General features: G+C 66.0%; 2 protein-coding genes across 2 annotated transcripts in view; both read left to right on the top strand.

The window, feature by feature from the left end:
• The window catches only part of AGFG2 (ArfGAP with FG repeats 2), a 3,884-nt gene extending 2,321 nt beyond the window's left edge, over positions 1-1,563 (top strand). Inside the window, exons 4-7 of the mRNA XM_074941081.1 lie at positions 226-290; positions 394-465; positions 845-915; positions 1,345-1,563. Coding sequence (XP_074797182.1) covers positions 226-290; positions 394-465; positions 845-915; positions 1,345-1,404 — 268 coding nt within the window. The 3' untranslated portion in view covers positions 1,405-1,563. The remainder of the gene's footprint in view (positions 1-225; positions 291-393; positions 466-844; positions 916-1,344) is intronic.
• Positions 1,564-10,624: 9,061 nt separating this feature from the next.
• On the top strand, positions 10,625-16,510 carry LOC141978882 (insulin receptor substrate 1-like). The gene is made up of 3 exons (XM_074941230.1): positions 10,625-12,191; positions 13,446-14,703; positions 15,936-16,510. The coding sequence occupies exons 1-3, from the start codon at positions 11,840-11,842 to the stop codon at positions 16,030-16,032; spliced, it is 1,707 nt and encodes a 568-aa protein (XP_074797331.1). The 5' UTR covers positions 10,625-11,839; the 3' UTR covers positions 16,033-16,510.
• The last annotated feature ends 3,409 nt before the right edge of the window (positions 16,511-19,919 follow it).

Below are 19,919 nucleotides of genomic sequence, written 5' to 3'. Positions count from 1 at the left end.
CCGCCCTAGGCGGGGGGACCCCAGGAGACTGGCCGGGTGGGGTGGCCGGCCCCCGGACTGCAGGCCCAGTCGCTGGGCGTGGACCATGGGGAAACCCAGGGGCATTGCAGATGGTGCACTCTGTGTGGGGCGGGGGGCAAGCAGGACTGCCCCCTGCTGGGGGGGGATCTCAGCACTCCCCCCCACCCCAGTGGGTTTGGCTAACGCTGTCTCTCTCCTCCGCAGCCTCTTCGGGAGCCTGAGCCAGCCAGCGGTGCTGCCCCCGTCCGGCCCCGCGCCCGCCTACGGGGGTAGGTGGCTTTTGCTTTGGCCCGGGGGGGGCGGGGGGGGGTCTAGCGCCCGTCGGCAGCCAGTATCAATGAGCCACCTCTCCTGTGCCACCCTCTCTTCCAGCCTACACCAACCCCTTCGCCCCGCCCGCCCGGCCCTCCACCAACCCCTTCCAGCCCAACGGCACTGCGCCAGGTGAGCCTCCGCTGGGGGGGGTGGGAGCCAGGACGCCTGGGTTCTCTCCCTGGCTCTGGGAGGGGAGTGGGGACTGGTGGGTCAGAGCAGGGGACGCTGGGAGCCGGGATTCCTGGGTTCTCTTCTCCGGCTCTGGGAGGGCAATGGAGTCTGGTGGGTTAGAGCAGGGGGCTGGGAACCAGGACTCCTGGGTTCTCTCCCTGGCTCTGGGAGGGGAGTAGGGTGGTGTCTGGTGGGTTGGAGCAGAGGCGGCTGGCAGCCAGGATGTCTGGGTTCTTTCCTGGGCACTGGGAAGGGAGTAGGGGCTGGTGGGTTAGACCAGGGGGGACCAGGAGCCCGGACTCCTGGGTTCTCTGCCAGCTTGTCTCTCCCCCTGCAGGTTCCAGTTTTGATGGGTTTACTGCAGCCCAAGTGGGGCAGCCGGTCGGGATTTCCACCAATCCCTTCATGGTGAGGACCCTCCCATTTCCAGCCAGTCGGGTTGCAGTGGGGCCCTGCCAGGCTCTGCTTTCCAGGGGGTTCCGGCTTCAGCAGCCCCACGGCAAAGCTGGAACGCCAGGTCCCAGCATCGTTTCCCTAGGGCAGAGCCGCTCTGCTGACTCACCCGATTGCCCAGATCAGATCAGTCCCATCATCTGCACAGTGGGATGCCCTCCTTGCTGGTTTCTGCACCCCGTGGCCCCTGCATCGACTCCCCTCACCCATGGGCTGTGCCCCACGCCCTATCTGTGGAGGCCCGGCTGACAAGCAGCCTTGGACCTAGGGTTTGGGCCAGGTTGTGGGTACAAGTCAGGGATCCGACGGGCGTTGGTGTCTGACTGTGTGAGCAGTTACATCCGCCTGTGCCCCGTCTCCCTAACCCCCCTTCTTTCCCACCAGACGGCAGCTCCATCCCCGCCCTTCGTCATCAAGCATCCAGCCACCAACCCCTTCTTATAGCGACGCCCAGACGGCTGCTCTGGGCTGGCAGTGCCCTTCCTGTCCAGCGGGGGCAGGCCGCTGCAGCTGCACCCCCCTCGCCAGCTTCCAACTCCACAGCCCCGACGCTGTGGGGATGGGCTGGACCAAGTGCTTTAACTACTGCGATGGCTTCTGAGGGAATCGGCCCCAGTGAGAGCTGGCCCTTGAAGAGAGGCTCAGGGCCCAGCACCGAGGCATTCTGGGACTTGTAGTCTAGGTGGGGATTTTTCAGCAGGGCACGCTGGGAAAGTGGATCAGCGGGTGAGCTGGCCCTTAAGAGGGTTTGGGATTCTGCCGGGCCTTGTGGTCCAAGATGGGAACCGCGGGGGAGCTGGAGGCGGGGCAGCAAGGCATGCTGGGGAAGGGAGCTCTCTCTGCTTCTCCTCCCGAGCAAGAGGGGCTGGGGTCCCTTTGGGGGCTGGGTTGAGTCTGGGCTCTGCCCTGCGGGTCTGGGATCCCTGGGAGACTGGAATCTCTGGGGAGCTTCATCATGGGGGGCTGGGATCCCTGGGGGCCTGGGATCCCTGCAGGGTTGGGTTGAGCCTGGGCTCTGCCCTGGGGGGCTGGGCTCCACCCTGGGGCTCTGCCTTTTAGGGGGGCTGAGCTCTCCCCCTCTGAGCTGCTCTGACCCGACCCTGGTCTGGGCTCTGCTCGAGTGAGATTCTCCCCACCCAGACCCACTGACCATGCAGCCCCGGCCCCTCTTCGTAGGGTGGAACCCAGGAGTCCTGGCTCCACACCACCCCTCCCCCTTGCTGTCACCCCCATCCCTGGCCAGCTGGTTCCTTGCAGCCCCCCCACGTCCCTGCCCCCCACTCCCTGGACGGGGTGGGCGAACCTGGCCCTGCCTTCAGGCTCCCCCTCGCGGCTCTGGCCCAGCAGCTGCTGGCAATCAAATCACACACACACCTCCCACGGGAGGGCTGCCCAGAGCAGCTGGGCGCCCCAGATCCCAGCCCCACAATGGAATCCCCAGCACGGACTGTCCCCCTTGACGGCGTGCGCTAAGCGGGGAGGGGAGCCCCGATCTAGACCAGCCTGGTCCTGTGGCCACTCGGGGGGAGGCACCAGACCTGCACCATGGGCGGCCCCCTCTGCTGCCAGCGCTGGGGAGAGAACCCAGGAGTCCTGGCTCCAAGCCCCCCCTGCTCTAACCCACCAGCCCCTACTGCCCGCCAACAGCCAGGGAGAGAACCCAGGCATCCTGGCTCCCAGCCCCACCATTTGCTAATTTCTTTGTCAGTTTCCTCTCCACTTGGGATCCTTTTTCAGCCCCTCCATCCCCAGGACCCCCCCGAACGCTGCTGCCGAAATCTTGGCCCTCCCGCATTTAACCAGCCAGCTCCAGCACCCCTTTCCCCCCCTGGGTGGGAGATCACCCCCCACATTGCCGCTTCGGACAAGCATCACCTTGCTCGGCTTCACACCCCCTCCTGGCTTTGCGGGGGAGGGCACGCTTCGGCCCCCCCCCCCCCGAACAAAGCAGGGCCCCGGAGGGGCCACACTGGCAGTATTTTTCTGAGAGAAAAGTGAATGATCTTTTTAATATATAGAGACGGTTTTGGCGCTGGAAATTGTTCTCTCGATTTCGCTCTATAAAAACTATATTGGACCTTTGCGGCTGCCGTCCTCTGTGGGGAGAGGAGCCGAGACCCCCACCCGGCCTCCTGGGCTGGACACCCCCCACATCTGTGCCCCCTGCGGAGGGCCCCGGGGTCGTTCCCGGGGAAGAGGGGCCGATCGGCAGGGGCCCTGGGTGTGACGCCGAATCCAGCGGCTGCTGTCACCTGGTCGGCTGGGGGTGGCCCACTAATGCGCTGGGCCCCACTTGTGACCCTGTGCGTGCGCTTGTGATCTTGCATGCAGTGCGCTTGTGACCCTGTGCGTCTGCTTGTGATTTTTGCATGCAGTGCGCTTGTGATCCGGCTTGTGCACTTGTGACTTTGCGTGCAGTGCGCTTGTGACCCTGTGCATGCGCTTGTGATTTTACGTGCAGTGCGCTTGTGATCATGCACTTGTGATTTTGCGTGCAGTGCGCTTGTGACCCTGTGCGTGCGCTTGTGATTTTGCACGCAGTGTTCTTGTGATCTTGCGCGTGCGCTTGTGACTTTGCGTGCAGTGCGCTTGTGATCATGTGCTTGTGATCCGGCTTGTGCACTTGTGATTTTGCATGCAGTGCGCTTGTGATCTTGCGCATGTGCTTGTGACTTTGCGTGCAGTGCGCTTGTGACCCTGTGCGTGCGCTTATGATTTTACATGCAGTGCGCTTGTGGTTGTGTGCTAGTGATCTGGCATGTGCATTTGTGATTTTGCGTGCAGTGTTCTTGTGATCTTGCGCGTGCGCTTCTGGTCTTCTGTGGGCACCTGTGATTGTGCATGCCGTGCGCTTGTGACCTCACACATGCCTGCAGTTGTGTGGCCCGTAATGAGCTTGCCTGCCGATGCACTTGTGCGCTGTTGGCCCCCAAGTGTGAGTGCTTGTGATCTGGCGTGCAGTCCTGTGCATGTGGGAGCGTGCACACAAATCTCCTTGCCTCGTGACAGGGTGGGCACGTGCTTAGCATCCCCCCCGCTCCTACCCTTGCGTGTGTTTATGGTCAGTTGTGCGCGGGCCGCTTGCATCTCACAGGTGCTTGTGAGCCTGTGGGTGTGCCGCTGTGACACTGGGTGTGTCCTGCTGTGTCCTTGCACCCGCTTGTGATCCTATGCGAGCGCTGCGACAGTCTCGTGCTTCCGCGCCTGGCCCTGCCTGCTTACACTGCACATCTCTCGCACGTTCCCTGGTGATCCTGGGTGCTGCTCTCTCCCCTTTCACGTCTCAACGTGCACAAACGCCCTCGCCTACACGTGGCTCTGGAGGTTTGCAATACCTCGCCTCTCTCCCCGCCCCCCCCCCCCCGTGTGTCTGTCCCTCTTGCATGCTCTCCCTGTGCCTTGGCCCTTGCACACTAGTGTGCTCTCGCACATTTGCCCTCCCGCACGCCCACTTGAGCTTTCTCTTGTGCTCTCCCAGGCCCCCTCGGCCAATCGGCACACTTTGCACCCTGAGCTCAGGCGCTGTGACCTTATCCCCGGGGCTCCAGCGGGTTCCCCCCGCGCCGGCCCCTGGGCCTGGCACCAGCAGCCGCTCACACGCTTGGCCGTTCGTTGCACGACACCGACGTGCATGGCCACACGGGGCTTTGCTGCCCTGCCTGTGGGCGGCGCCTCACGCTGCCTTGTGCCCCCGGGGCGGCAGGGGACGTTTGCTCTGCCTCACCCTCTCCCGCCCGCGTGGGGTCACTCGTGCGCCAGCCTGTGCCCCATACCCCGCCCCCCTGAGCCAGCCAGTCCCTGCCCTGGGGCCGGGCATGGGGCAGGCGCCCGCTGTGTGCAGTGGAAACAGAGGGGCTCTCAGACGTGGCCCGGGCGTGTTTACCTACAAACAGCACCAGACCAGGTTGACAAAACAGGCCTGGAAGCCAAACTGGCGCCGTGGGGCTGGCGGCTCCGGGCTGGGCCTGCGGGAACAGAGACGACAGGGGCTGTTAGATTTGGGGGGCCCTGTTCCCCTCCAGCCACTGCTGCACCGGGCCCCCCCAGGCCACTTGGGCTGGGCCATGGGGCCGAGGGCAGTTGAGTCACCCGGTGTCACAAATACACACACCCCACTCCCCTCCCCTCCCACAGCCGGGGAGAGAACCCAGGTGTCCTGGCTCCCAGCCACCCCTGCTCTAACCCACCGGCCCCTGCTCCCCTCCCATAGCCGGGGAGAGAACCCAGGTGTCCTGGCTCCCAGCCACCCCTGCTCTAACCCCCCACTCCCAGAGGTACTGTCACTCACAGGTGGGTTTGGATCCAGGGCGCCCCCCGGCGGTGGGGTGGGGACAGTTCTTCCTTGTGAGCTGTGGCACCATCATAAACTGGTGGAGAGGGGTGTGGCCAAGACGAGGGGCGTGGCCGCGAGAGCCACGCCCACCAAGATTCCCGACACGTGGCCTGTCAAGGAGCTGCTGCGGAGGAGAGATGGGGGTTAGAGTGGGGCAGCGCAGTGCCCCCTGCCCCACAGCGCCCTCTGCCCCTGCCCCACAGCACCCTCTGCCCTGCCCCCTGCCCTCTGCCCCGCCCCCTGCTGAGCCACCCATTCCCCACCCTGCCCGATAGCGCCCCCTGCCCCCCATCCTTTCCCCTGCCCCACGGCGGCCCCTAGTGCCCACCTGGGGTACAGGAGGCTCACGGTGATGCACTCAGCCAGACAGAGCCATCTGGTCGTTATGGTGACGCTGCCCAGGGTTACTATGGTGACAGGTGCTAGGATACCCTCCATGGCTTCCAGACAGAAGATGACCCCTGCGAAAGGGGGGGCGAGGGATCAGACAGGTAAAGCAGGACGCCTGGGTTCTCTCCCCGGCTCTGGGAGGCGAGTGGGGCCTGGTGGTTAGAGCGGGGGGGCTGGGAGCCAGGACGCCTGGGTTCTCTCCCTGGCTCTGGGAGGGGAGTGGGGGCTGGGAGGTTAGAGCAGGGGGGGCTGGGAGCCAGGACCCCTGGGTTCTCTCCCCGGCTCTGGGAGGCGAGTGGGGCCTGGTGGTTAGAGCGGGGGGGGCTGGGAGCCAGGATGCCTGGGTTCTCTCCCTGGCTCTGGGAGGCGAGTGGGGGCTGGGAGGTTAGAGCGGGGGGGCTGGGAGCCAGGACGCCTGGGTTCTCTCCCTGGCTCTGGGAGGGGAGTGGGGGCTGGGAGGTTAGACCAGGGGGGGCTGGGAGCCAGGACCCCTGGGTTCTCTCCCCGGCTCTGGGAGGCGAGTGGGGCCTGGTGGTTAGAGCAGGGGGGGCTGGGAGCCAGGACGCCTGGGTTCTCTCCCTGGCTCTGGGAGGGGAGTGGGGGCTGGGAGGTTAGAGCAGGGGGGGCTGGGAGCCAGGACGCCTGGGTTCTCTCCCTGGCTCTGGGAGGGGAGTGGGGGCTGGGAGGTTAGAGCAGGGGGGGCTGGGAGCCAGGACGCCTGGGTTCTCTCCCCAGCTCTGGGAAGGGTGGGGGATCTGGTGGTTAGAGCACGGGGGGGCTGGGAGCCAGGACACCTGGGTCCCACCCCAGCTGGGCACAGGCTGCCTACCTGAGAAGCCCACGGCGCAGTGTTCCCGGCGCCGGGGATCTCGCAGGATGGCCGCCAGCCCCGCGTTCAGCCCTAGATGGACCAGCCCCCCAGCAGCGTCATGCTCCCCAGGAGCCAGGCCGCCCGGGCGCTCCCCACCCTCCACTCCAGCCCTGCCCCCAGCCACAGGAGCGCCCCCATGTTCAGGCCCAGGTGGCCCCACCCCAGGTGGTGGAAGGGGGCCAGCAGGAGGCGCTGCCACTCGCCCAGAGCCCAGACCCCCTCCACGCTGAGGCAGGTGTTTTCAGGGGGCCCCAGGGGGCGAACGTAGAGACCCACATTCAGGGCCACCAGGAGGAGGGTGGCGAGGGGCGGCCTGGCTGCAGACATGCCCCCGGGGGGCTGCCAGGCTGGAGGGGGAAGGGGGGGTCCCTGGGCCTTGGGGGAGCAGGAAAGTAGCATTGGGGGGGAGGGGGAGTGCTGGGGGGCAGAGAGAGGCTCCGGGAGGGGGCAGCGGGTGCCAGGGCAGAGCCTTTGTGAGGTCACCGCTGATGTCTCGGGGGGGGGGGGGCTGGGTTGGTGGGAAGGAGAGGGGGCGGCTCGCCCCGAATTGTTTATCTCCCTGGGTGCTAAGAATAAACCTCGTTCCGGGAAACAGGCGTCAAGACCTGCCATGAACCCGGAGAGCCGGGGCCAGGAGGGCCTCAGGGCTGGCAGGGGCTGCGGGTCGGGAGTGAGGGGCACCGGCAGGGCTGGGGGGGCAGGGCTGGGCTAGCAGGGGGCTGCGGGTCAGGGGTGAGGGGCACCGGCAGGGCTCGGGGGGCTGGGCTGGAGACCCAGGGGGCTGTGGGTTGGGAGTGAGGGGCACCGGCAGGGCTGGGGGGGCTGGGCTGGAGACCCAGGGGGCTGTGGGTCGGGAGTGAGGGGCACCGGCAGAGCTGGGGGGGGCAGGGCTGGCCTAGCAGGGGGCTGCGGGTCGGGGGTGAGGGGCACCGGCAGGGCTGGGGGGGCAGGGCTGGCCTAGCAGGGGGCTGCGGGTCGGGGGTGAGGGGCACCGGCAGAGCTGGGGGGGCAGGGCTGGCCTAGCAGGGGGCTGCGGGTCGGGGGTGAGGGGCACCGGCAGAGCTGGGGGGGCAGGGCTGTCCTAGCAGGGGGCTGCGGGTCGGGGGTGAGGGGCACCGGCAGGGCTGGGGGGGGCTGGGCTGGAGACCCGGGGGGCTGCGGGTCGGGGATGAGGGGCACCGGCAGGGCTGAGGGGGCTGGGCTGCAGACCCAAGGGGCTGCGGGTTGGGGGTGAGGGGCACCGGCACCTGGTTTAGGGTGCCAGCCCCCCTCCCCTGTGACCTCCCCGGCGGTTTATGGCTAGTTCAAGGACTTGGTGGCCGATGGCTATCAGGGCGGCTCACGGCTCAGCCCTGAGACAACAATTCCTCCCGTCTGGGCTGCGTTATTTACTATAAACAATTCCCTGCTGGGCCCCCCCCCCCCCCGGCTTCCACTGCACGGAGCCCCACGGGTGCCCCTCACTCCCGACCGGCCGCCCCTGCCAGCCCAGCCCAGCCCTGCCCCCCGCCCCCCACAGCTGGGCCGGTGCCCCTCACTCCCATCCCCAGTCCGGGACAGGCCTTGTGTTTCGTCAGCCCCCTGCCCGGCGGGGGGAGCGGGGGGGGGTCTATCGCACCAGGTTCCCTGGGCACCTTATCTCAGCTCTGCTGAGTCTAACAGCCTTGGGGTTAAGCTGCAAGTCAAGGGTGGCCCTGGGGGTCAGAGCTGGTGACCTGCGCCCGGCCACGCTGGCAAGCCGGCCTCCAAGGGGCTGCGGGTCAGGAGTGAGGAGCGCTGCTGTGGGGCTGGGGGGGCAGGGGCTGCGGGTCTGGAGTGGGGGGCACCGGCAGGGCTGGGGGGGCAGGGGCTGCGGGTCGGGAGTGAGGAGCGCTGCTGTGGGGCTGGGTGGGGGGCTGGGTTTAGGGTCTCCGCCGGGACCCCTGATCGTGTACCCGTGGCTGCTCAGTCACCCCCCCACACACACACACACTGTGACCACACCCTGTGTGGGTCTGTCTGCCATGCTGCGCCCCCCAGCACCCCATGAACACCAGGGGACCCCCCCCGCACCAGCCTCCTTCACCCCCCTTTGCCGTGTGTTGCCCACGAAAGACTCGGCTGCTCTCCGGCGCTGCTGCTGGGATTGTCGGCACTTTGCTCTGGGTTTGTGCAGCTCCAAGCGCCGGTGGGGGAGCGGGGCTTAGCGGTGCCCCCCCCGGTCAATCTTGCCCCATACGGCCCGTCACAACGAGGCGCCAGTCACCCGGTGACACCTGCAGGCATCAGTCACCAAGGACAGCCGAGCGTGCAAACACACACAGCGAGTGTGATTCACAATTCCTCGTTCCCTTGCACACTCACCCCCCCCACAACCGCTCCCCCCCCGGCTCAGCCCCTCAGAGGCCCGCAATAGCGGCCGCTGCAGCAGCTGTGGGGAGACCCCCCCCCCCGGGACCACCAGGCCCTGGGAAAGGGTTGTGGGGGGTGAGGGAGGGTGGGGAGCAGGGAGGAAGGGGTTAAGAGGGGGAGGGAGCCCCAGAGCTGCAGCTGATTGGCTGAGAGATGGCTACATTCCGCCGTCAGAGCCCAACGCTACCTCCCCATTGGCCGAGGGGCCAGACACCAGAACCGCATGGCTGGGTCCCAGAAGGGGGAGGGGGGAATCCTCCTCCCGGCGCTGGGACGCGGCCACCTCTGGGGGGGGCGGAGAGTGACACGGGGACCCCTCGCCCGGCGCTGAGATGCGGCCACCTCTGGGGTGGGGCGGCGGGTGACACGGGGACCCCTCGCCCGGCGCTGAGATGCGGCCACCTCTGGGGCGGGGCGGTGGGTGACCCGGGGACCCCTCGCCCGGCGCTGAGATGCGGCCACCTCTGGGGCGGGGCGGCGGGTGACACGGGGACCCCTCGCCCGGCGCTGAGATGCGGCCACCTCTGGGGCGGGGCGGCGGGTGACACGGGGACCCCTCGCCCGGCGCTGAGATGCGGCCACCTCTGGGGCGGGGCGGAGAGTGACACGGGGACCCCTTGCCCGGTGCTGAGATGCGGCCACCTCTGGGGCGGGGCGGAGAGTGACACGGGGACCCCTTGCCCGGTGCTGAGATGCAGCCACCTCTGGGGTGGGGCGGCGGGTGACCCGGGGACCCCTCGCCCGGCGCTGAGATGCAGCCACCTCTGGGGCGGGGCGGAGAGTGACACGGGGACCCCTCGCCCGGCGCTGAGATGCGGCCACCTCTGGGGCGGGGCGGCGGGTGACACAGGGACCCCTCGCCCAGCACTGAGATGCGGCCACCTCTGGGGCGGGGCGGCGGGTGACTCGGGGACCCCTCGCCCGGCGCTGAGATGCGGCCACCTCTGGGGCGGGGCGGAGAGTGACACGGGGACCCCTCGCCCGGCGCTGAGATGCGGCCACCTCTGGGGCGGGGCGGCTGGTTGCCCCCTCCATGAAGGAGATGTAGGACCCGAGGGGTTGGGGGAGGGAGGGGGGGTTGGCTAGCCTGCTCCCCCTTCCTTTGCTGGCCCTTTAAATCCCTCCCCCACCGATCCACCCCGGGCCCCCCCCCCGCCGCCTGCAGAGCCATCAATCAACTCCAGCAGGAGCCGCATGGCACCGGGTTTTGCCCAGCAGCAGCGCCGCGGGGGTCTCTCCGGGCTGCCCCCGCCACGAGAGCCGGGGGCCGGGCTGGCTGGTGCCCCGGGGCGGGCCCCCGGCAGGAGGAGAAAAACCCGGAGCCTGGGGGTGCATTTGCCCGCCCCCCCTTTTGCAATCTCCAGCTCTCCAGTCGGGGCAGCTTTGCCTGGCGTTTTGCAAAGCGAAGCTCCTGCCTTTTGCACGGGTCTGCCTTGGGGAAGGGGTGCGGGGGGGGGCGGGTTTAAAACCCAGCCCCCCCCCCAAACTCTCTGAGCTCTTTGCTAATTGCACAGAGGGGGCCCCCTGAATGTTGTTTTGTAGGATCCATCTGCTTTTGTACAGGGGGAAATCCAGTTGCTGGGCGTTTTTTCCCCCCTCCCTCCTTTGCTTTTTCTGCAAGTCCTCAAAGAACCCCCCCCCCATGCATTAACATGCCCCCCCTCCACCCCGCTTCTTGCGACATCAATATCTGGCCCAGGGGGCAGCGCCAACCGCCGCCCTCCAAAAGTTGCGTTTTCTCCTTGGCTTTTCTTCGTGCCATTTGGCTTGTCGTGGCAGGGTTTTCGCCTGCCCGCCTGGGACTGGCTTTGTGACTAGAAACCCCCTCGCCTGAATTGCTCCTTGCCTCGTTTGCGTTGGCCGGACTGGAATCCCGCAGCCGGACAGCGTCCCGCGTCTGCGGAAAGGTATCCAGAGCCGGGCTTTCGGGCGGCGTCGCTTTCTGCAACGGTGACATCCCGAGCGGGGGCCAAGGCTGCGGTCCAAACTTCTGCGGGTGAAACCGGCCTGCTGCGAAAAAGCAACGTCTCTCCTTTCGCCTTCGTTTCCAAGTCCTGCTCCCCCCCCCGCCTCTCTTCGCTGGCTTCCAGGTTTGCGCCAGAAAACCGCACGGGGAAAAAAAAAACCCTCGGCTGATTTATTTTGCTTCTCTTCATGTGACTTCTATTAAAATCAAACCCCGGAGCCGATTGCAAAAGAAGAAATTCGTGTCCTAGTGCAAACAAGGCGGCAGCGGGGGCCTACCAGGGTGCGCGGCGGCAGAGCTGGGGGGTTGGTGGGTTTTTTTTGCAGCCGTGCGAGATTGCAAAGGGCCTTTTATTTGCACGCCGCCGAGGCTTGTGCAAAAGAGCCCGTGGCGAGGCGACTTCAGCTGCAAAGTGCCCGGCCGTGAAATCGCGGGGAAGCGGGTCCAGGCTGCCCGGCGCCCGGCGGGGACTTCGGACACGTGCAGGACGCGAGAGAAGCCCGCGGCGAGTTTGCAACTGTCCCTCCCTCGACGCTCCTGGGCCTCTGGCGGGCTCAATCCAGGGGGGCGAATGTGCTAAACCTCTGCCCTCCAGGGGGGGTCTAGCACTGTTGCAAAAGCTTGTGGGGGGGCATCCTTTAAAAGACAGCGGGGTCGCAAAATGGGAGAGGAATGAACTCCTGGGAAAGAGGCGCAGAGGGGGCGTGAAACCCGTGGCACTGTGGAATCTCGACACCCTGAAAGAGGCGGCCGCGAAAAGGGGGCACACGCTTTGAATTGCCCCCCCCCAAAGAGGACAGCTGCAGCCACAAAACCCAGGCACCCCCCCAAACCTCTGCCCACCCCGGAGCGGGCGGCCCGTGTTGGCGCTGCAAACAGGGCGGGGGGGAAATGCCTTGACTCTCCCAGGCCCCTGAGTTGGCGCGCCATGGAGGAGGCGGCCGCGGAGGGCGACCCGCCCATGGCCGATGTCCACCTGTGTGGGCACCTGCGGAAGCAGAAGTCCCAGCGGCGCCGGTTTTTTGTGCTGCGGGCACCCAGCGAGCGGGGGCCGGCCCGCCTGGAGTACTACGACAGCGAGAAGAAATTCAGGGCCGGGGGCGCCCGCCCCAAACGCAGCTTCCCCCTGGCCAGCGCCCTGAACATCAACAAGCGGGCGGACGCCCGGCACCGGCACCTCATCGTCTTGTACGGCCGGGACGGCACCTTCGGGGTGGCGGCCGAGAGCCCGGAGCAGCAGGAGGCCTGGTACCGCGCCATGATGGACCTGCGCGCCAAGGGTGAGGGCAGGCGAGGGGGCTACGGACCTGGCAAGGGGAGGCTGGTGCGTGGGGTAGCCCGGGCAGTGACACAGGGAGTGACTGAAAAATACAACAGGGCAGCCCACTGCCGGGGAGAGAACCCAGGAGTCCTGGCTCCCAGCCCCCCTGCTCTAACCCGCCAGCCCCCACTCCCCTCCCAGAGCCGGGGAGAGAACCCAGGAGTCCTGGCTCCCCGCCCTCCTGCTCTAACCCGCCAGCCCCCACTCCCCTCCCAGAGCCGGGGAGAGAACCCAGGAGTCCTGGCTCCCAGCCCCCCCTGCTCTAACCCGCCAGCCCCTGTAGAATTGCTGGTCTCTGTTGCACATGGCACTGGCTGCCTGCCCTGGGTGGGTTGTCTGGGCGCTGGGCCCTGGGACGAAGGGGACAGATTGGCCCCATTCCTCGGCCGGCGCTTGGACCCAGACCAGGGCTTTTATCCGCCCCCACCCTGCCTCTTCTGGGGCTGGACTTTGCCCGTATGAGATTTGGGAAATAGAACCCAGGAGTCCTAGCTCCCAGCCCCTTCCGCTCTCCTTGGCTGTGGGAGGGGAGTGGGGGCTGGTGGTTAGATCGGGGGGCTGGGAGTTGGGACTCCTGGGTTCTCTCCCCGGCTCTGGGAGGGGAGCGGGGGCTGGTGGGTCAGAGCAGGGGGCGCTGGGAGCCAGGACTCCTGGGTTCTCTCCCCGGCTCTGGGAGGGGAGCAGGGGCTGGTGGGTTAGAGCAGGGGGGGCTGGGAGCCAGGACTCCTGTGTTCTCTCTTTGGGCCCAGCAGGGGAATATTCCAGGAAATCTTTTGCTTAAATATTCAGTTTTGTTTCCCAGCATGGCTGTACCCCACTCCCCCGGGTCCCCATGGAAACAGTCAGTCGCCAGGGTGATGTGGGTGGTTGCCACGGCACTGGGACCTTAGGGTCTGTTTGTTCCTTGGTCCTGTTCTCCCACCTGCCCCCCCCCCCGCTTCCCGTTCCCCAGCCCTGTGCCCATATCCAGGCACTGCCACGGCTCAGTGCGGGGCCCTGTGTCACCCGCCGCCCCGCCCCAGAGGTGGCCGCATCTCAGCGCCGGGCGAGGGGTCCCCGTGTCACCTGCCGCCCCGCCCCAGAGGTGGCCGCATCTCAGCGCCGGGCGAGGGGTCCCCGGGTCACCCGCCTCCCACCAAGCGCCCTCTCTGCCCCCTCCCCAGAGCCAGGCGCGTTCCCCTCCCGGTTTAACCCTCTCCTCCCCTTCCCGCAGGCCTGTCGCAGCCGGGGAGCGGGGCGGCCGCGCCCTTCCGGGAGGTCTGGCAGGTGACCCTGCGCCCCAAGGGGCTGGGGCACGCCAAGAATCTGGTGGGCGTCTACCGGCTGTGCCTGGCGGAGAGCACGGTGGAGCTGGTCCGGCTCAGTGCCCCGGCCCCCTGCCTGGTGCTTCAGCTGCTGAGCGTCCGGCGCTGCGGCCACTCGGAGAACTACTTCTTCCTGGAGGTGGGGCGCTCGGCCGCCACGGGCCCTGGCGAGCTGTGGATGCAGGTGGAGGACCTGGTGGTGGCCCGGCACATCCACGAGTCCATCCTGGAGGCCATGAAGCGGCTGAGCGAGGATTGCCGGGTGCGGGGCCGCGGCCAGGCCTCCGCCCCCGTCTCGGTGCCGGCCCGGCGCCTGCCCCCCGCCCAGCCGCCGGGGTCCGGGCACCGCCGGCCCGACGGGGATTACACCCTGGCCTCGTCGGACGAGGGCGGCTCCTCCAGCCCCGGGGAGGGGCGCCCGGCCGGCAGCCCGGAGCCAGCAGGCTCCCCGGAGGGGCGGGCGCCTGGCTGCAAGCGGCCGTCGCTGCCCCCCTTGGCCCTGGGCAAAGGCACCGGGCAGAGGAAGCCAGGGTGGTGCCCGGAGTCCGGCTACATGGCCATGCTGCCTGGGGCGGCCCTGCCGGGCGCGGGGCAGCCAGACTACGTGCCCATGAGCCCCGGCGGTGTCTCTCCGCCCCGGGGCGAAGCCGCCGGCTATATGCTCATGTCCCCCAGCGGGAGCTGGGCGCCCGAGTACGTCAACATGTCCCCTCTGTGGCGTTCGGCCGGCAGCACCCCCCCGCGCCGCAGCCCCCCACCCGGTGCCCCCGGGGAGGCCCCCTGCCCCTTCCGCTCTCTGCCGCGGTCCTACAAACACGGGGCCCAGCTGGCCGTGCCCGGGCGCCTCTCCTCCTCCTCCTCCTCCACCAGCAGCGAGAGCTTGGAGGAGCCGGTGCCCCCGAGCCCCGGGGAGTACGTCAGCATCGAGTACCGGCCTGGCCCGGGCCAGCCGGCCAGGGTGGATCCGGGCAGGCGGCGCTGCGGCGAGCGGGGCGCCCCTGCCTGGGAGGAGCCGGGACTCAACTACGTGGCCCTGGACCTGGCCCGGGGAGGAGGCGGCCCGGATGGGAGTCCCCGGGCGGCCGGCGGCCCCAGCCCCCAGGCCTACGCCAGCATCGACTTCCACCGCTCCCAGGACCTGCGGGGGCGCCGGGGCGGAAGGGATGGGCCAGGTATGTGGCAGGTCTGGGGGTTACGGGGACGGGGGGGACGCAGGTTCGGGGTGGGGGGTGGTCCTGGTTTTCCAAAGAGCTGCTTCTTGCAGGGTAGCCAGAAACCTTCGCCTTTGTTTACTAACATCCTCAAGGCGTTTGTTTTGGAAGCTACCCTACAAAAATACCCCTGCTTGTAAACAGCGCTCAGATGCCTGGCAAGAGCTGGCAGGGGGAGGTTGAGGGCTACCCTCCCGAAACTCAGAGCGGGGCTGGGACACAGGCCGGTGGCTTCTCAACCACCCAAGGGTTTGGGGCGACCCTACAAAAACAAAGGCTTTGTAAACACAGTAGAAGTGTGTCAACGGCGGGGTTAAAAGCTCCTTGGGGGCCTGCAGCTGCCTTGTTTCCTTACCAAAAAGACCCACCATTGGGGGTTGGCTTTTGGCCCCCATCTTCCAGGGCCAACTCACCTGTTTCCGTGTGGTCGGCAAAGGCAGCGTGGGTGGGATAGAACCGCCCGGCCCTCGCTTGAAACTGCCTTCCCAGGGCGCACGGTCCCCTTTAGAAACCGCCTTTTCTTGCTTTGGCTGAGGGTTTCCCCCCTATAGAGACAGCTGGGGGGGGGGTCCTCTATTAGAAACCATTTTTTTTAATTGGCCAGGGGCCCCCTTTAGAAACTGCTGCAGTTCCCCCCCTTAAGAACTTTTTTGGGGCCAGGGATTTTCCCTTTTAGAAACTGCCTTTTTGGGGACGAGGGAAAGATTTTTTCCCCCTTCAGAACGCAGGTGTTTATTTTAACTACTGACGGAGGGGTAGGGTTAGACGCGGGCTTTGTTGCCTGAGAAATAGCCACTCTAAACTCTGCCTTTTTTTCTTTGTTTTGTTCGGGTCACCCCTTAGAAACCGGCTTTCTTGGGGGTGTTGGCATGTCACTGCCTCTCGCCGGTGGGCATGTGAATCGTTCCCCGAATAATTTGCCACGTAGTCAGGCCGCCGCTGGGACTTTGCACTAGAAACAGACTCTTCTTTCCGTACGTGGAGATGTTCCCCTTTAGAAACCGCTTTTTTTCTGTGGGATCCCTTGAAACTCTCCTCCCGCACCGTCCCATGTTGTCTCTTAATTTTATGGGGGCACAGAAGCAGCTTGCCGGTTCTAGGCCTGTTTCCTTCACTCTGAACGGAGGAGAAGAAACGGAGAGAAACTGGCTGGAAAGGTTTATTCCCCCCCCCCCTTTTATTTTCTTTTCCGGCTGTTTCGTTCCTTTCTTCGTGCCGGGCAAGGGGTCCCTGTGTCACCAGCCGCCCCGCCCCAGAGGTGGCTGCAGCTAGGGTATTAATATAGGATTGATCCTCTCTCGACTCTCCCTTTCAGAGTGCTGATCCCTTTGCTGTCTGTGCGACCTGGTGACTTGGAGGCTCCCCTGGCTCGGGACCAGCTCCCCACCCCAGAGCTGGTCGCATCGGGACGCCTGCTGCCTGATACCTCCGCAGACGACGCGCGTCGGTTTCCTCCCGATGGACCGTGAACCCCTTTAAGTGCCTTTGTTTTTGGGGTGTGGCTCTCGGGCGGTTATGGAGAACAAGCCAAAGACAGACTCACGTTTTGGGGGGGGAGGGGCTGGTGCCTTGTGCTCCGTGGGTCTTTTGTATCTGCTGGGGGGATACCCCAGCACCTGACTGTGGGCTTGAGGTTTCAAGGTCACCCCCAGTTTTGGGGGAAACCCTCTGCACCGAAGCCAATTCTTTACTTTTTTTTTGGTGGGGGATCGTCCCAGCTTCTCACCCCTTGGGATGGAGATTTTTTTTGGGGGGGGGGGGCTGATTCCTTATTTGCAGGGATAACCCCCCATCTATGTTGGGGTCACCCCTTTGCCCCCATCAACCCTCTGGTGCCTTCCTGCCCCCCCCAGCCTGTCTGTGTTTTTTGGGGTATGCCCCAAAGGCTCCCCCCATCTGCGCACTGTGTTTTATTCCCCCCACCCCAGCATGAGGGGGAGAATTGTGCCCTCTCGCATAGCCAAAGTGCACCCCTGCAGATGGGGCGTTGTGGGGGGGGGCGGTCTTAGGTTCAAATTTGGGCTTCGCTCTGTGCTTCTGATTTGCACCTGGTTGGTTTTTTGCACTAGCTTTAAAACGTTTCGTTTGAAACCACGTAATTTATAGCTCCGGCTCCGAGGCCTTAAATCCACCCGCCCTTCGTCAGGCTCCAAACGAGCCCCATGCCCGACCCCGGCTGAGCTCGCCGGGAAGGGAGATTTTAGATCCCCCGGCGCGGGGCCGAGGGGCCGGGCCGGGCCTTCGCTCGGCGGGGTTTAGCGCTTGACTGCAGCCTCGGGAGCTCGGTTTTGGGGGTCCCTCGTTTGCGAGATGGGAGCTGGGGGGGTTTATTGGTTATAATAAAGCCTCTTTATTGCAGCTCGTGTCCGATCGGCTTTATGGTAAAATTGGGGATGGCTGAGAACGAATTTTCTGGCATCTCCTCTGCCCTCGGCCAGGGAGACCCCCCGGCGCGTTTCGGCGTGACCCCAGCTGACCGGGGGGCTCCGGCCGACACGCCGCCCTCGTTTCTGCGGGGGGAGATTTGCAGAATGAGTCTCAGCTGGTGGGAGCAGTTTCTTGCCCCTCCTCGGCGTGATTTACGTCCTGGCAGAGATGTTTTTGACACCAAAAACCTTTCTTGCGTGCTTTTTGATGGATCATCTGGGGCTGTTTGCATCCTTTATCCAAAAACGAATACAGGGGATTTAGCAGCACGGCTGGAACCGGGTGCCAGTTTGGCTAACCCAGTTGGAGTCCTTTCTTTTTTCGCAGGGAGATAAAATCTAACGCCAAGAGGTGTCTTAGGCCGGGGGTTGCTTTGGTTTCTCACGCAGGGCTTCGGTCAAAATCGTTTTGCAGCTCGGCTTGATCCGCAGCGGAAAATTTCCTCCACTGTTGCAAGGACATTTGCAGCCGAGCCCGGGACGTCAAAGGGCTTCGTGTGGGGCTTTTCACGGAGAAGCGAGGGGGAGGCCCGAAGCCGGGGGAAGCGAGATCTCCGGCCGAAAACCGCCCCCGTGAACGAGGGTTGCAAAGACCTTGGAGGTTTTCCACACCCCCTAAGGACGCCCCAGGTCCTGCCGCTGGCTCTGTGCGTTTCACGCCCCCCCGGGCTTGGGCGGTAACGGCTGGGCGTGCGATGGGGCCGACTCACGGCGGCAGAGCCGGGCGGTGACTGACTCGGCTACACGGCTAGCGAGGGGCCAGGCTGCGGCGCTGAGCAAGGCCGAGGCTGCCCGGCGGGATCACGGCCGGGGGTTACTGCCGCGGGCGAACCTGCTTTCCGATCTAGCGGGGCCGGGGCAGGTGGGGGCTGCCCGATTGGGGTGGTTTCCTGGCCCCCCGGTGGTGCTGGGTGAGACCCCCAGAATCAGAGGGGAGCGTGATCGCCCCCCGCTGGGAGACACCGAGGAGGCTGGGGCTGGTTTAAGTATTGCCGTTTTAGGAGGGCCTACAGAGGTAGGTGCCTTCCCCCGCACCCCGCACCGCAAGTGCCTGAGTGAAGCTGCTGCCCCCCCATCTCCTGCCCACCACGGGGGGGGGGGGGGGGGGCTGTTGAGAAGTGACCTGTGAGGGGGACAAACTCTGAACTGCCCCAAATCCCCCCCAACCCCCAGATCTTGTTTTTATTTGCTGCAATAAAAGGCTGGAAGAAAACTGGGCCCAGGCTGCTGTGTGGTTTGTGGATCTCTGTTCCCCCCCCAGGATGGGTGTCTAACTCCCATCAGCGCCCCCCCAAGCCAGGCCAGGGGCTCCAGCCTGGGGTGTCCCCCCCCACCAGCAGCTGCTGGATAAAGGCCCAACTACTGCTACACGGCATTGGGAGCGGGGGAGTCGGTCCCTGAGCCCTGGTGAGCCCCTGGCCTTGGGGGTGGGAGGCCAGGCAGCCCCATATCCTGTGGTGTTTGGGGGAGTCAAGAAACCAGGAAGGGAGGCGGAGGGAGGTACAGAGAGCCCCTGAGCTGGCAGTGGGGGGGTGTGTGTGTGTGTGTGCTCCAGTTGTAAAGAGCTGAGAGCATGGAGGGGAAACTGAGGCTGGAGAGTTGTAGGGGATGGTCCTGCCCCGGGTGGGGGGAAGAGACTCGGGCTCTGGCCCCTAAGTGCCGGTGGGGGGCGGGTTACAGAGCAGGAGCGATGAGCCCAGCCCCAGAGGGATGGGAGGGAGTTACCTCCTTCTGCCACAAGAGGGAGCAAGTGCCCTGGGAGCCGGGGAGAGAACCCAGGAGTCCTGGCTCCCAGCCCCCCCCCCCCCCCCAACTCCAAACCTCGGGCCCCAGTGCCGGGATGGGGGGATGGTAAAGCCGGGGCTGCCTCGCACCCCCGGGAGTTTGGGGGAGCTCAGAACCCAGCAAGGGAGGGGGAAAAGGGGGCACAGAGCCCCCTGTGGATGCGGGGTGCAGGGGGTCCCTGATCCAGAGGGGGGATGTGCAGGGTGGGGGTAGGGGAAACTGAGGCTGGCAATTTGGAGGGGAATAGCCCTGCCCTTAGGGGCAGGGGGTGCCAGAGACCAGCCTAGAGGCCAAGGGAGGTGGTTCATTTACCTCTTTATTCCACTAGAGGGCACAACCCTGGGAGCCAGGAGAGAACCCAGGAGTCCGGGCTCTCCCCTCCCCTCCCCTAACCCACTAGCCCCCCACACCTCCCAGAGCAGGGGAGAGAACCCAGGAGTCCTGGCTCCCAGCCCCCCCTGCTCTCACCCCACCAGCCCCCCTTCCCCTCCCAGGGCTGGGGAGAGAACCCAGGACCCTGTGGTCCCCCTCCCAGGGAGGCGGGTTAGGGGGGGCCCAGGGCACAGCTCAGACCAGGAGCAGCCGGGACCCCCCCACAGGAGGGGACTCAGGGGCTGGGGCCTAGGCCCGGGGGTGGGGGCAGAGCTGCAGCGAGCAGCTGCTGGGGACGGGGGGTGCCAGGAGCAGCCCAGGGGGCACACCCCCAACCCTCGCTTGGTCAGGGCAATGTGCCCCCCTGCCCGCAGGAAACATGGAAAGGAAGGAAATAGGGCTGGAGTGGGGGCTTCCTCCTCTTCACCTGTGACCTCCCGCAGCCCCACACAGCCCCAGTGCCCCACGGCTGCCCCGAGACACCCCAGTCTGGCGACCCTGCCTGAGTCTGCAGGGAGCCTGAGCCCGTCACTCCGAGAGGGGGAGCAGCTGGTGCCTGGCCCCGATTTCCTCCCTTCAGGGAAATAAA

Source organism: Natator depressus, chromosome 28 (assembly GCF_965152275.1).
Source record: "Natator depressus isolate rNatDep1 chromosome 28, rNatDep2.hap1, whole genome shotgun sequence".
NCBI classification, from domain to species: Eukaryota; Metazoa; Chordata; order Testudines; family Cheloniidae; genus Natator; species Natator depressus.
Note: the sequence above shows the minus strand (reverse complement) of the source record. Positions and strands in the feature narration are given on the sequence as shown.

Excerpts from the sequence above, each read along its gene's own strand:
- LOC141978882 (XM_074941230.1), top strand. The coding sequence starts at position 11,840 with ATGGAGGAGGCGGCCGCGGAGGGCGACCCGCCCATGGCCGATGTCCAC. Across the intron at positions 12,192-13,445 it reads GATGGACCTGCGCGCCAAGG|GCCTGTCGCAGCCGGGGAGC; the intron begins GTGAGGGCAGGC and ends CCCTTCCCGCAG. Across the intron at positions 14,704-15,935 it reads CGCCGGGGCGGAAGGGATGG|TCCGGCTGTTTCGTTCCTTT; the intron begins GCCAGGTATGTG and ends TTTATTTTCTTT.